This window comes from Pan troglodytes, chromosome 6, assembly GCF_028858775.2.
Source record: "Pan troglodytes isolate AG18354 chromosome 6, NHGRI_mPanTro3-v2.0_pri, whole genome shotgun sequence".
Lineage (NCBI taxonomy): Eukaryota > Metazoa > Chordata > Mammalia > Primates > Hominidae > Pan > Pan troglodytes.
This window is the reverse complement of record NC_072404.2, coordinates 117,571,790-117,586,190: the sequence shown is the minus strand read 5'-3', so window position 1 is coordinate 117,586,190 and position 14,401 is coordinate 117,571,790. Positions and strand designations below refer to the sequence as shown.

General features: G+C 52.0%; 2 protein-coding genes across 65 annotated transcripts in view; one reads left to right on the top strand and one right to left on the bottom strand.

The window, feature by feature from the left end:
* The window catches only part of LOC100608972 (tubulin beta-8 chain-like), a 61,501-nt gene extending 59,617 nt beyond the window's left edge, over positions 1 to 1,884 (bottom strand). For 30 of the 44 annotated variants that reach the window (XR_010158637.1, XR_010158638.1, XR_010158639.1 and 27 more), the window contains exon 1: positions 703 to 819. The gene's annotated coding sequence lies outside the window, so the exon portion shown is untranslated. Of the gene's footprint in view, positions 1 to 702; positions 820 to 1,549 lie in introns of those variants that run through there. The other 14 variants (XM_063814909.1, XM_063814926.1, XM_063814929.1 and 11 more) reach the window with 7 other exon arrangements.
* LOC134810473 (putative hydro-lyase KRH_21160) overlaps positions 391 to 14,401 on the top strand; it is a 158,096-nt gene continuing 144,085 nt past the window's right edge. For 18 of the 21 annotated variants that reach the window (XM_063814952.1, XM_063814950.1, XM_063814948.1 and 15 more), the window contains exons 1-2: positions 391 to 989; positions 1,398 to 1,530. In XM_063814952.1, the coding sequence (XP_063671022.1) occupies positions 406 to 989; positions 1,398 to 1,530 (717 nt within the window). In that variant the 5' untranslated portion in view covers positions 391 to 405. Of the gene's footprint in view, positions 990 to 1,020; positions 1,228 to 1,397; positions 1,531 to 14,401 lie in introns of those variants that run through there. The other 3 variants (XR_010158642.1, XR_010158641.1, XR_010158643.1) reach the window with 3 other exon arrangements.

Below are 14,401 nucleotides of genomic sequence, written 5' to 3'. Positions count from 1 at the left end.
TTACAGTTTTCACCAATTAAGATATAAATGAAGTTAATGAAATCCGGAAATACAATTTCACTGTTTTTAATGTTCATTAAAAAAAAAATCCTTATCAAATAGCCCCAGTAAGTCACCAATTAAGTCTTTACTACTTAAAAGCAAAATCCACCTATGTCCTGAACACTATCCACTTTACAAGCCTCATTATATGTACTGGAGACAAAATTCAGAAATAAATAAATATATAAGTACATATATACAAATATATTTCAAATTAAAAAATACTTTTAGAGAGTGGTATGTGTTACATTTAGAAATTAATAACGAAGTAAATTATGGGATGTCATCCACGCCTGTCCCAAAGGTACCGAATTTATAAATCATCTCAGGTGCGGAGCAGGACAGGTTGAAAATAGCAATGACATGAACCCGCGCGGAACAGCTGCCGGCGCGGTGTCCAGGGCAGCACCCCGCCCGGTCCCGGCTCCTCCAGCCCTGGGCCCGACCCCTACTACGCCTCTGCCTCGACGCGAATGCGGAGCCCGAGCGCGCGTCACGCCGTGTGGGGCCGAAGAGGCTGCTACCCAGAGGCGGAGTGCGGGCTCGCGAGGGTCCCCACCCCACTCTCGCTCCCGCCAGCACCTACGGACTCGCGTCCCCGCCGCGCGCCGACTCGGGAGCAGCACCGCCCCCGGCACAGGAGCCTCACGCGCCTCTTACCTAACAGGAAGTTGGGTGGAAGCAGCGCGGACCCACGGCGCACCGAACGCACTCCAACAGAACCTGACGCAGACACGCGCTTTCAACCGGCGGAGACACCGGCAGGGCCAGAAACGCGCGCAGCGGGGGCGGGAGGTCAGTAAGCGCCCCGCCCCTGCCCGAGACCCCGCCCCGGCCCGGCCCCGCCTTTTTCTCTGCCTCCCCTCCCTGCACGTACGGGCCCCGCCCCTCGCGCGACGTGTTTTGTTGACCGGGAAACGGGTTCTCCGGAGCCAAGGTCCGCTCGGGTGAGTGCCCTCCGTTTTTTGTGGCCAAACCCAGCCACGCAGTCCCCTTCCTGCGGCATCCTCCACACCCGGGGCCTGCTGGTCTCCGCGGATGTCACAGGCTCGGCAACCGCCCTCCTGTCGGCGGGGATTCCCGCGACGGCCGGAAATGCTCCGGAGCCTGTCGCTCAGCTGCCAGATCTGCGTCTGTGTCCGGTTCCGTCACTGAGGTCGCCCCTGTCCGGCCCTTCCTCCCTAGGTCTCTTCACCGTCCGCCCATCCTGTCGCGCGCCGCGTCAGGTCCCCATTCGGCATGTGGCTTGTCTTCCATCGTCCCCACCCTCGCCCCTCTTGGCCCCTCAGGGCAGCCCTGGGATTCGGCAGACGCCAGTCCTCCCTGAGATGCTTCCCCATCCTTCCCTCCGCCAGGCCCTACGTCTCCGCAAACCCCACGCTTCGGGGTGACCGCCTCAGACAGGACCCTGAGTCCGAGACTGGAGTAGGGGACCTGCCCGATCCTGTAACAACCCTCGTGCTTCTGCACAGTCGCCTCCCACTAGCGGTGAGTGTTGGGTGTTTACCTTCCCGGTGTCCCACTGAGAAGTGGGCTCTTCCTTGGCAGGGGGCTTCTTCATTGCCTCGCTGTGGATGTCGAGGTGGGGCAGGAGAGTGAGGAGAAAACAGAGAGGAGGGAGGTAGAGCCAACGAGCGAGAAAAGGGGAGGGAAGTTTAGATGGGAAGTGGATGGGTCTGAGGAATTGGAACAAACACTGACAATGAAGGAGAGTGACCTGAGCAAGTAGTAGTGGGGTAAATGGAAATAGACAAAATGGGAATCAGCAGAGATATGGAGGACAGAATACAATGAGGAGGCCTTGACCGTCAGTAGCAGAGAGGGCAACAGAAGCCTAATTCCCAAATTCCTTAGATGGTTTTCTGATTTCCAAATTAGTTTCCCTTTTAAATTTATTGTGTCAGGTTCAGCTTATGAGGCCTCAATACTTTTCAGTCTTAATTGTATATTGAAAATACTTTTTGTTTACTAAATACTTTTTACATTAATTCAGTGTGCACTTCGTAAGGATATTGATGATTTGAGTTAGTTTAGTATTCAACAGCTTCCTCTATTCCTTTATATGATCTCTGTATTTAATGGCTGTGGCATAAAGTTTCCAACTAAGTATAAGTATCAAGTTTTCTTTGTGCTGTTTTCTGCAAATATTGAAGGATGACCTGGATTGTCCTAGAACTTTGTTCCAACAGATTACATGTGTTCATAATGAATAAATTGCTCAAAGATATTTCCAAAGCTCACCTTTTATGTTTTTCAGTTCCAATAATTACATCTTTTTAAGGTTTATATTTTTTGATGACTTAATGTGATGTTCTGGAGAAGACAAATGCTTTTAATCAATATGATTAAAACCGTGAAAGACAAATCGCTGTTACTTAAGAGTGTGACATATGATCTGAAATCTTTAGGGGGCAGGGATGTTAAGGGAAAACTGCCGCTATCTTATCAAGGTCATGCCATTCCTGTGAAGCTGGTGCTGGTTACTCTCTACTGGCTTCTGTTCACCTTTCCACCGGCCCCAAGACACACACATAGTGACACAAGGCAGTGGATAGGGAAAGAGCAAGACTTTATAAAGTAAGCACAGAACAAAGGTATCTTTCTAATGAGGAGGAGGTGTTGGTTCTGGGAAGGAAGCTTGGGATTTGGGTATTCAGGATCCAGAAGTGAGAGAGCCTGGGAAGTTCAGGAACCAGAGAAAGAAAAAGACTTGCCCATTCTCACCCATGACCCTGTGCTCAGCAGGTACTAGCAGAGACTTCAGGCTCTGTGACTAAAAGGGGTCAGACCACTTGATATACCCACAGCTGCCATGTAAGGATGTGTGTGGACTTCACTAGGGAAGAACGGTGTTATGAAAGAAGGGGCAGAAAAACTCACCTGTTGGTCTCCATGTAGACGTTTATTGTCCTGAATTCCTGGAGGTTCAGTGAAAAGCAGAAGATTGTCTTTTACACATGTTGAGTTATGCCCCCATATATGTGGCTGTGGTAAAGAAAGAGGATGTGTTGATGAGAGGTCCTGAAATGCATTTTCCTAATACTCAGCAGGGGCTTCTCAAGAAGGATCTTCCCTAAGAAAGAAGCTCAGAGAACAAAAATGGAAAAGGATTAGATATGGCACTTTCACTGGAAAAAGTCATGTTATTCATTGATTGTTTTGTCATCTCCCTCCTTAAGTGTTGTTTATAGGATGTGGTAATCTCTGACCCTGCCTAACACATTTCCCAACTCACCCATAGCCTTCCCTTAACGTCCTCCCATCTTCACACTATCACACTGTGACCCAGTGAATTCGAACTTGCGAAGTTCCATTCGGGGGGGTCATATGGGAAGGGCTTCACACCCGGACATAGATTATAGATGGGAAGTGGGCCACATGGTGTCAGTGAGGCAAGTATGGATCGTTTAGGGACAATGCACTGTCAGATCTTTGTTGACCATGATTAGAGAAACTGTGCATATTAGTAGTGAATTAATGTCAGGAATACCTGACGAATCCTGGAAAAGAAGATTGATGAGAGGAAATGTGTTCTGCCCAACTGTATAATGCATTTGAAGCTTGAAACTATGAATCAGTATTGATCTGGTCACAAAATATTAATGATTTGAATTAAAAAGAAAAGTTTAGAAAATGATAGCTTTGACAAATTAAGGTAGCATTTCATCCACACGATGGAGTGTGTTTTATTCAGTAATTGATTTAAAAATGGAATCAACCTAAGTGTCTAACAGGAGGGAGTTTTATAAATTGTTCACAGAGCATCTGTTCCAAGGAGACCTTGATGTTCATAGATTTGTAAAGAATGCTGCTTACTAGCACACTGACTCCTCTGCAAATGTCTGAGGGTTCCTCCACTTGGGGCAAGCTGGGGGTTTGATCGCAGAGTAAATAAATGGTGCATTTTATAATGCAATATATTCTAGCAAGATGCAGCCCACAAACTGTATAGATACTCTTATGTACCACGTAAAGTTCATCTACTACTTTACCCAGAACTTGATACTGTATGTATGTTTTTTTTTAGATTTGGATAAAATGACAACTCATTGTTATTTGCAGTTCACAAAGTAATTGTGAGGCTGAATAAATTTTATTATTTTATAGACATATATGTAAAATGAATTTTTCTATGAAACTCATTTTTGATGTATATTAGATGCTATTTTATATTCTGTAGTTTAATTATATGTACGCACACACAAACACACACTTCGGTGTCTTATTATGTTTCTGCAGTGAAACCAAAATCCTTCCTTCACGCCCTTTGATTTTATGTTTTCCTCAGGAAAGCAGGAGCTATTGTATATGATAAAATATTATGTTTTATTCAGTCCACTTATGAAATTGTTTAACATTGTTATAAATATTTATATAACTTATTTTAAATTTCCAAATAACATAGGTTACATGAAATTTGACAACTTTAATTTTTCTTTTCACAACTATTTTGATTGTACACTCACCAAAAATCAAAATTTAGACAAAATTGACTTTTAGACTAATTCTCATTTTTTACATGTAAAAGACCACATGGGACTTTTAAGTCTAGGTTGCCCTGAGTCTACAGTCACTGAGGTTTTATGTCACTATGTCCTCCATTCTAATAATATGATTTTCAGGCTTTATTCATGTCATTTTTATATCCTCATTAAGTTTTAAAATTTATTTACTTGGGTCTACAAATTTATTTCAAATCGCAGTCATAATATTTGGCTGTTGTAAATAGACACTGATTTTGTGTGTTTGCTTTTTTTAAGGACTAATGTTGCTGGACAGGCAGGTATTAGAGACAGGGTGGATCTGCTGGACAGGCAGGTAGTATAGACAGGGTGGATCTGCTGGCTAGCCAGGTAGTGCAGATAGCGTGGATCTACTGGCCAGGCAGGTAGTCTGGACAGGGTGGATCTGCTGGGAGGCAGGTACTGTAGACAGGGTGGATCTGATGGGCAGGCAGGTAGTGTAGACAGGGTGGACCTGCTGGACAAGCAGGCAGTGTAGACAGGGTGGACCTGCTGGAGAAGCAGGCAGTGTAGACAGGGTGGACCTGCTGGAGAAGCAGGCAGTGTAGACAGGGTGGATCTGCCGGCCAGGCAGGTAGTGTAGATAGAGTGGATCTACTGGCCAGGCAGGTAGTGTAGACAGGGTGGATCTGTTGGGTAGGCAGGTAGTGTAGACAGGATGGATCTGCTGGACAGGCAGGTAGTATAGACAGAGTGGATCTGCTGGACAGGCCGGTAGTATAGACAGGGCAGATGTGCTGGCCAGGCAGGTAGTATAGAAAGGGCAGATGTGCTGCACAGGCAGGTAGTGTAGACAGGGCGGATCTGCTGGACAGGCAGGTAGTGTAGACAGGGTGCACCTGCTGGACAGGTAGGTAGTGTAGACAGGGTGGACCTGCTGGAAAGGCAGGTACTATAGACAGGGTGGATCTGCTGGACAGGCAGGTAGTGTAGACAGAGTGGATATGCTGGACAGGTAAGTAGTATAGAGAGGGCAGGTCTGCTGGACAGGCAGGTAGTGGAGATAGCATGGATATATTGGCCTGGCAGGTAGTATAGACAGGGTGGATCTGCTGGGCAGGCAGGTAGTGTAGACAGGGCGGATCTGCTGTACAAGCATGTAGTGCAGACATGGCGGATCTGCTGGCCAGGCAGGTAGTGTAGATAGTGTGGATCTGCTGGCCAGCCAGATAGTGTAGACAGAGTGGATCTGCTGCACAGGCATGTAGAGGAGACAGGGTGGAACTGCTGGAAATGTAGGTAGAGTAGACAGGGTGGATCTGCTCGCCAGGTAGGTAGTGAAGACAGGGTAGATCTGCTGGGCAGGTAGGTAGTGTAGACAGGGTAGATATGCCGGATAGGTAGGTAGTATAGACAGGGTGGATCTGCTGGAGAGGCAGGTAGTGTAGTTACGTTGCACCTGCTGCACAGGCAGGTAGTGAAGACAGGGTGGACCTGCGGCACAAGCATGTAGTTTAGACAGGGTGGATCTGCTGGTAAGGCAGGTAGTGTAGATAGCGTGGATCTGCTGGCCAGGCAGGTAGAGTAGAGAGGGTCAATCTGCTGGACAGGAAGGTAGTAAAGAGAGGGTGGATCTGCTGGGCAGGCAGGTAGTGTAGACAGGGTGGACCCGCTGCACAAGCAGGCAGTGTAGACAGGGTGGATCTGCCGGCCCGGCAGGTAGTGTAGAGAGCATGGATCTACTGGCCAGGCAGGTAGTGTAGACAGGGTGGAACTGCTGGACAAGCAGGCAGTATAGACAGGGTGGATCTGCCGGACAGGCAGGTAGTGTAGACAGTGTGGATCTACTGGCCAGGCAGGTAGTGTAGACAGGGTGGATCTACTGGGTAGGCAGGTAGTGTAGACAGGATGGATCTGCTGGACATGCAGGTAGTACAGACAGAGTGTATCTGCTGGACAGGCCGGTAGTATAGACAGGGCGGATGTGCTGGCCAGGCAGGTAGTATAGAAAGGGCGGATCTGCTGGACAGGCAGGTAGTGTAGACAGGGCAGATCTGCTGGACAGGCAGGTAGTGTAGACAGGGTGGACCTGCTGGACAGGCAGGTAGTGTAGACAGGGTGGACCTGCTGGGAAGGCAGGTACTGTAGACAGGGTGGATCTGCTGGAGAGGCAGGTAGTGTAGACAGGGTGGATCTGCTGGACAGGCAGGTAGTGTAGACAGGGTGGATCTGCAGGACAGGCAGGTAGTGTAGACAGGGTGGATCTGCTGGCCAGGCAGGTAGTGCAGACAGGGTGGATCTACTGGCCAGAGAGGTAGTGTAGACAGGGTGGATCTGCTGGACAGGCAGGTAGTGTAGACAGGGTGGACCTGCTGGATAGGCAGGTAGTGTAGACAGGGTGGATCTGCTCGACAGGCAGGTAGTATAGACAGGGTGGATCTGCTGGCCAGGCAGGTAGTATAGACAGGGTGGATCCGCTGGACAGGCAGGTAGTGTAGATAGCATGGATCTACTGGCCAGGCAGGTAGTGTAGACAGGGTGGATCTGCTGGGTAGAAAGGGAGTGTAGACAGGGTGGACCTGCTGGACAGGCAGGTGGTGTAGACACGGTGGATCTGCTGGCCGGGCAGGTAGCGTGGATAGCGTGGATCTACTGGCCAGGCAGGTAGTGTAGACAGGGTGGATCTGCTGGGCAGGCAGGTAGTGTAGACAGGGTGGATCTGCTGGACAGGCAGGTAGTATAGACAGGGTGGATCTCCTGGACAGGCAGGGAGTGGAGATAGCGTGGATCTACTGGCCAGGCAGGTTGTGCAGACAGGGTGTATCTGCTGGGCAGGCAGGTAGAGTAGACAGGGTGGACCTGCTGGACCAGCAGGTAGTGTAGACAGGTGGATCTCCTGGCCAGGCAGGTAGTGTAGATAGAGTGGATCTACTGGCCAGGCAGGTAGTGTAGACAGGGTGGATCTGCTGGGCAGGCAGGTAGTGTAGACAAGGTGGACCTGCTCGACAGGCAGGTAGTATAGACAGGGTGGATGTGCTGGACAGGCACGTAGTGTAGATAGCGTGGATCTACTTGCCAGGTAGGTAGTGTTGACAGGGTGGACCTGCTGGACAGGCAGGTAGTGTAGACAGGGTGGATCTCCTGGCCATACAGGTAGAGTAGATAGCGTGAATCTACTGGCCAGGAAGGTAGTGTAGACAGGGTGGATCTGCTGGGCAGGCAGGTAGTGTAGAGAGGATGGATCTGCTAGCCAGCCAGGTAGTATAGACAGGGCGGATCTGCTGGGCAGGCAGATAGTGTAGATAGGGTGGACCTGCTGGGCAAGCAGGTAGTGTAGACAGGGTGGATCTGCTGGCCAGGCATGTAGTGTAGATAGCGTGGATCTGCTGGCCAGGCAGGTAGTGTAGACAGGGTGGATCTGCTGAGCAGGCAGGTAGTGTAGACAGGGTAGACGTGCTGGATAGGCAGGTAGTATAGACAGGGTGGATCTGCTGGAGAGGCAGGTAGCGTAGATAGGGTGGACATGCTGGACAGGCAGCTAGTGCAGACGGGGGATCTGCTAGACAAGCAGGTAGTGTAGACAGGACGGATCTTCTGGGCAGGCAGGTAGTGTAGACAGGGTGGATTTGCTGGCCAGGCAGGTAGTACACACAGGGTGGATCTGCTGGCCAGGGAGGTAGTATAGACAGGGTGGATCTGCTAGCCAGGCAGGTAGTGTAGATAAAGGGGTTCTACTGGCAAGGCAGGTAGTGTAGACAGGGTCATCTGCTGGCCAGGCATGCAGTGTAGACAGGGTGGATCTGCTGGGCATGCAGGTACTGTAGACACGGTGGATATGCTGGACAGGCAGGTAGTACAGACAGGGTACATCTGCTGCACAGGCAGGTAGTGTAGACAGGGTGGATCTGCTGGGCAGGCAGGTAGTTTAGACAGGGTGGACCTGCTGGACAAGCAGGTAGTGTAGACAGGATGGATCTGCTGTCCACGCAGGTAGTGTAGATAGCGTGGATCTACTGGCCAGGCAGGTAGTGTAGACAAGGTGGATCTGCTGGGCAGGCAGGTAATGTAGACAGGGTGGACCTCCTGGACAAGAAGGTAGTGTAGACAAGGTGGATCTGCTGGCCAGGCAGGTAGCGTAGATAGCGTGGATCTACTGGCCAGGCACGTAGTGTAGAATGGGTGGATCTGCTCGGCAGGCAGGTAGTGTAGACAGGGTGGATCTGCGGGCCAGTCAGGTAGTGTAGACAGGGTGGAACTGCTGGCCAGGGAGATAGTATAGACAGGGTGGATCTTCTGGACATGCAGGTAGTATAGACTGGGTGGATCTGCTGGCCAGGCAGGTAGTGGAGATAGCGTGAATCTACTAGCCAGACAGGTAGTGTTGAGAGTTTGGGTCTGCTGGCCAGGCATGTAGTGTAGACAGGGTGGATCTGCTGGGCAGGGAGGTAGTGTAGACAGAGTAGACCTGCTGGATAGGCAGGTAGTGTAGAAAGGGTGGATCTGTTTGACTGGCAGGTAGTATAGACAGGGTCATCTCCTGGCCAGCCAGGTAGTGTAGACAGGGTGGATCTACTGGCCAGTCAGGTAGTGTAGACAGGGTGGAACTGCTGGGCAGGAAGGTTGTGTAGACAGGGTGGATCTGCAGGAGAAGCATGTAATGTAGACCCGGTGGATCTGCTGGCCAGGCAGGTAGTGTAGATAGCGTGGATCTAATGGACAGGCAGGTAGTATAGGCAGGGTGGATCTGCTGGGAAGGCAGGTAGTGTAGACAGGGTAGATCTGCTGGATAGGCAGGTAGAATAGAGAGGGTGGATCTGCTGGACAGGCAGGTAGTGTAGACAGGGTGGATCTGCTGGACAGGCAGGTAGTGTAGATAGGGTGGATCTGCTGGACAGGCAGGTAGTGTAGATAGGGTGCACGTGCTGGACAGGCTGGTAGTGTAGAGAGGGTGCACCTGCTGGACAAGCAGGTAGTGTAGACAGGGTGGATCTGCTGGACAGGCAGGTAGTGTAGATAGGGTGCATGTGCTGGACAGGCTGGTAGTGTAGAGAGGGTGCACCTGCTGGACAAGCAGGTAGTGTAGACAGGGTGGATCTGCTGGCAAGGCATGGAGTTGTAGACAGCTTGGATCTACTGGCCAGGCAGGTAGTGTAGACAGGGTCGATCTGCTGGACAGGCAGGTAGTACAGAAAAGGTGGATCTGCTGGGGAGGCAGGTAGTGTAGATAGCGTGGATCTGCTGGCCAGGCAGGTAGTGTAGACGGGGTGGATCTGCTGGGCAGGCATGTATTGTAGACAGGTTGGACCTGCTGGACAAGCAGGTAGTGTAGAGAGGGTGGATCTGCTGGCCAGGCAGGTAGTGCACACTGGGTGGATCTACTGGGCAGGGAAGTAGTGTAGACAGGGTGGACCTGCTGGATGGGCAGGTAGTGTAGACGGGGTGGATCTGCTTGACAGGCAGGTAGTATAGACAGGGTGGATCTGCTGGACAGGCAGATAGTGTAGATAGCGTGGATCTGCTGGACAGGCAGATAGTGTAGATAGCGTGGATCTGCTGGCCAGGCAGGTAGTGTAGACAGAGTGGATCTGCTGGACAGGTAGGTAGTGTAGACAGGGTGGACCTGCGGGAGAAGCAGGTACAGTAGACAGGGTGGATCTGCTGGACAGGTAGGTAGTGTAGACAGGGTGGACCTGCGGGAGAAGCAGGTACAGTAGACAGGGTGGATCTGCTGGCCAGGTACGTAGTGAAGACAGGGTGGATCTGCTGGGCAGGCAGGTAGTGTAGACAGGGTGGATCTGCTGGACAGGCACGTAGTGTAGTTACGGTGCACCTGGTGGACAGGCACGTAGTGTAGACACGGTGGACCTGCTGGACAAGCATGTAGTGTAACCAGGGTGGATCTGCTGGTAAGGCAGGTAGTGTAGATAGCATGGATCTGCTGGCCAGGCAGGTAGTGTAGAGAGGGTAAATGTGCTGGATAGGAAGGTAGTAAAGAGAGAGTGGATCTGCTGGACAGGCAGGTAGTGGAGATAGCATGGATCTAGTGGCCAGGCAGGTAGTTTAGACAGCTTGGATCTGCTGGCAGGCACGAAGTGTAGACAGGGTGGACCTGCTGGACAAGCAGGTAGTGTAGACTGGGTGGATCTGCTGGCCAGGGAGGTAGTGTAGATACAGTGGATCTACTGGCCAGGTAGGTAGTGTAGACAGGGTGGATCTTCTGGATAAGCAGGTAGTGTATACAGGCTGGACCTGCTGGATAGGCAGGTAGCATAGACAGGGTGGATCGGCTCGAAAGGCACGTAGTACAGACAGGGTGGCTCTGCTGGACAGGAAGGGAGGGTAGATAGCGTGGATCTACTGGCCAGGCAGGTAGTATAGACAGGGTGGATCTCCTCGGCAGGCAGGTGGTGTATACAGGGTGGACCTGCTGGACAAGCAAGTAGTGTAGACTTTGTGGATCCACTGGACAGGCAGGTAGTGTAGGTAGCGTGGATCTACTGGCCAGGTAGGGAGTATAGACAGGGCGGATCTGGTGGGCAGGCAGGTAGTGTAGACAGGGCGGATCTGCTCGCCAGGCATGTAGTGTAGATAACGTGGATCTACTGGACAGGCAGGTAGTTTAGACAAGGCGGACCTGCCGGGCAGGCAAGTAGTGTAGACAGGGTGGACCTGCCGGGCAGGCAGGTAGTGTAGACAGGGTGGACCTGGTGGACAAGCAGGTAGTGTAGACAGGGTGGATCTGCTGGACAGGCAGGCAGTGTAGATAGCGTAGATCTACTGGCCAGGCAGGTAGTGTAAACAGGGCGGATCTGCTGGGCAGGTAGATAGTGTACACAGGGCGGATCTGCAGGCCACGTAGGCACTGTAGATAGGGCGGATCTGCTGGCTATGCCGGTAGTGTAGACAGGGCGGATCTGCTGGACAGGCAGGTAGTGTACACTGGGAGGATGTGCTGGACAGGCAGGTACTGTAGACAGGGCGGATCTGCTGGAGAGGCAGGTGGTATAGACAGGGCGGATCTGTTGGACACGCAGGTAGTGTAGACAGGGTGGATATGCTGGACAGGCGAGTAGTATTGACAGGGCGGGTCTGCTGGGCAGGCAGGTAGTGTGGACAGGGCGATCTGCTGGACAAACAGGTAGTGTAGACAGGGCGGATCTGCTGGGCAGGCAGGTAGTGTAGACAGGGTGGACCTGTTGGACAGGCAGGTAGTATAGACAGGGAGGAGCTGGTCGACAGGCAGGTAGTATTAACAGGTTGGATCTGCTGGACAGGAAGGTAGTGTAGATAGCGAGGGTTTACTTGCCAGCCAGGTAGTGTAGACAGGGTGGATCTGCTTTGCAGGCAGGTAGTGTACACAGGGTGGACCTGCTGGACAAGCAGGTAGTGTAGACAGGGTGGATCTGCTGGCCAGATAGGCAGTGTAGATAGCGTGGATCTACTGGCCAGGCAGGTAGTATAGACAGGGTGGACCTGCTGGACAAGCAGGTAGTGAAGAGAGGGTGGATCTGCGGCTCAGGCAGGCAGTGTAGGTAGCGTGGATCTACTGTCCAGGCAGGTAGTATAGACAGTGTGGATCTGTTGGGCAGGCAGGTAGTGTAGATAGGATGAATCTACTGGCCAGGCAGGTAGTGTAGACAGGGGGGATCTGCTGGACAGGCAAGTAGTATAGACAGGACGGGTCTGTTGGACAGGCAGGTAGTGGAGACAGCGTTGAACTACTGCCCAGGCAGGTAGTGTAGACAGGGTGGATCTGCTGGGAAGGCAGGTAGTGTATACAGGGTGGACCTGCTGGACAAGCTGGTAGTGTAGAGAGGGTGGATCTGCTGGGCAGGCAGGTAGTGTAGAAAGGGTAGACCTGCTGGACAAGCAAGTAGTGTAGACTGTGCGGATCTGCTGGCCAGGCAGGTAGTGTAGATTGCGTGGATCTACTGACCCGGCAGGTAGTATAGACAGGGTGGATCTGCTGAGCAGTCAGGTAGTGTAGACAGGCTGGATCTGCTGGACAAGCAGGTTGTGTAGACAGGGCGGATCTGCTGTGTAGGCAGGTAGTATAGACAGGGCGGATCTGCTGGGCCGGCAGGTAGTGTAGACAGGGTGGTCTGCTGGACAGGCAGGTAGCATAGACATGGTGGATCTGCTGGCCAGGCAGGTAGTATAGACAGGTTGGATCAGCCGGCCAGGGAGGTAGTATAGACAGGGTGGATCTGCTGGACAGGTAGGTAGTATAGACAGGGTGTATCTGCTGGAAAGGCAGGTAGTGTAGATAGCATGGAGCTAATGGCCAGGCAGGTAGTGTAGACATGGTGGATCTGCTGGGCAGGTAGGTAGTATAGATAGCGTGGATCTATTGGGCAGGCAGGTAGTGTAGAAAGGGTGGATCTGCTGAGCAGGCAGGTAGTGTAGACAGGGTGGATCTGCTGGAAAGGCATTTAGTGTAGACAGGGTGGATCTGCTGGGCAGGCAGGTGGTGTAGACAGGGTAGATCTGCTGGATAGGCAGGTAGTATAGACAGGGTGGATCTGCTGCACAGGCAGGTATTGTAGACAGGGTGGATCTGCTGGACGCGCAGGTAGTGTAGAGTGGGTGGACCTGCTGGACGGGCAGCTAGTGTAGACCGGGTGAACCTGCTGGACAAACAGGTAGTGTAGACAGGGTGGTTCTGCTGGCCAGGCAGGTAGTTTAGGTAGCGTGGATCTATTGGCCAGGCAGGTAGTGTAGACAGGGCGGATCTGCTGGTCAGGTAGGTAGTGTAGACAGGTCGGATCTGCTCGCCAGGCATGTAGTGTAGATAGGGTGGATCTACTGGCCAGGGAGGTAGTGTAGACAGGACGGATCCGCTGGATAGGCAGGTAGTATAGACAAGGTGAATGTGCTGGAGAGGCAGGTAGTATAGACAGGGCGGATCTGCTGAACAGGCAGGTAATGAAGACAGAGTGGATCTGCTGGAGAGGCAAGTAGTATAGACAGGGTGGGTCTGTTGGACAGGCAGGCAGTGGAGATAGCGTGGAACTACTGGCCAGGCAGGTAGTGTAGACAGGGTGGATCTGCTGGGAAGGCAGGTAGTGTATACAGGGTTGACCTGGTGGACAAGCAGGTAGTGTAGTCAGGGTGGATCTGCTGGACAGGCAGGCAGTGTAATTAGCGTGGATCTACTGGCCAGGCAGGTAGTATAGACAGGGTGGATATGATCGGTAGGCAGGTAGTGTAGACAGGGTAGATCTGCTGGATAGGCAGGTAGTATAGCCAGGGTGAACCTGATGAAGAGGCAGGTAGTGTAGACAGGGTGGATCTGCTGGACAGGCAGGTAGTGTAGATAGGGTGCACGTGCTGGACAGGCTGGTAGTGTAGAGAGGGTACACCTGCTGGACAAGCAGGTAGTGTAGGCAGGGTGGATCTGCAGGCAAGGCATGTAGTTGTAGACTGCTTGGATCTACTGGCCAGGCAGGTAGTGTAGACAGGGTCTATCTGCTGGACAGGCCGGTAGTACAGAAAGGGTGGATCTGCTGGGGAGGCAGGTAGTGTAGATAGCGTGGATCTGCTGGCCAGGCAGGTAGTGTAGACGGGGTGGATCTGCTGGGCAGGCACGTATTGTAGACAGGGTGGACCTGCTGGACAAGCAGGTAGTGTAGAGAGGGTGGATCTGCTGGCGAGGCAGGTAGTGTAGATTGCGTGGATCTAATGGCCAGGCAGGTAGTGTAGAAAGGGTGGATCTGCTTGGCAAGCAGGTAGTGTAGACAGGCTGGACCTGCTGGATGGGCAGGTAGTATAGACAGGGTGGATCTGCTTGAAAGGTAGGTAGTATAGACAGGGTGAATCTGCTGGACAGGCAGGGAGTGTAGATAGCATGGATCTAATGTCCAGGCAGGTAGTGTAGACAGGGTGGATCTGCTGGG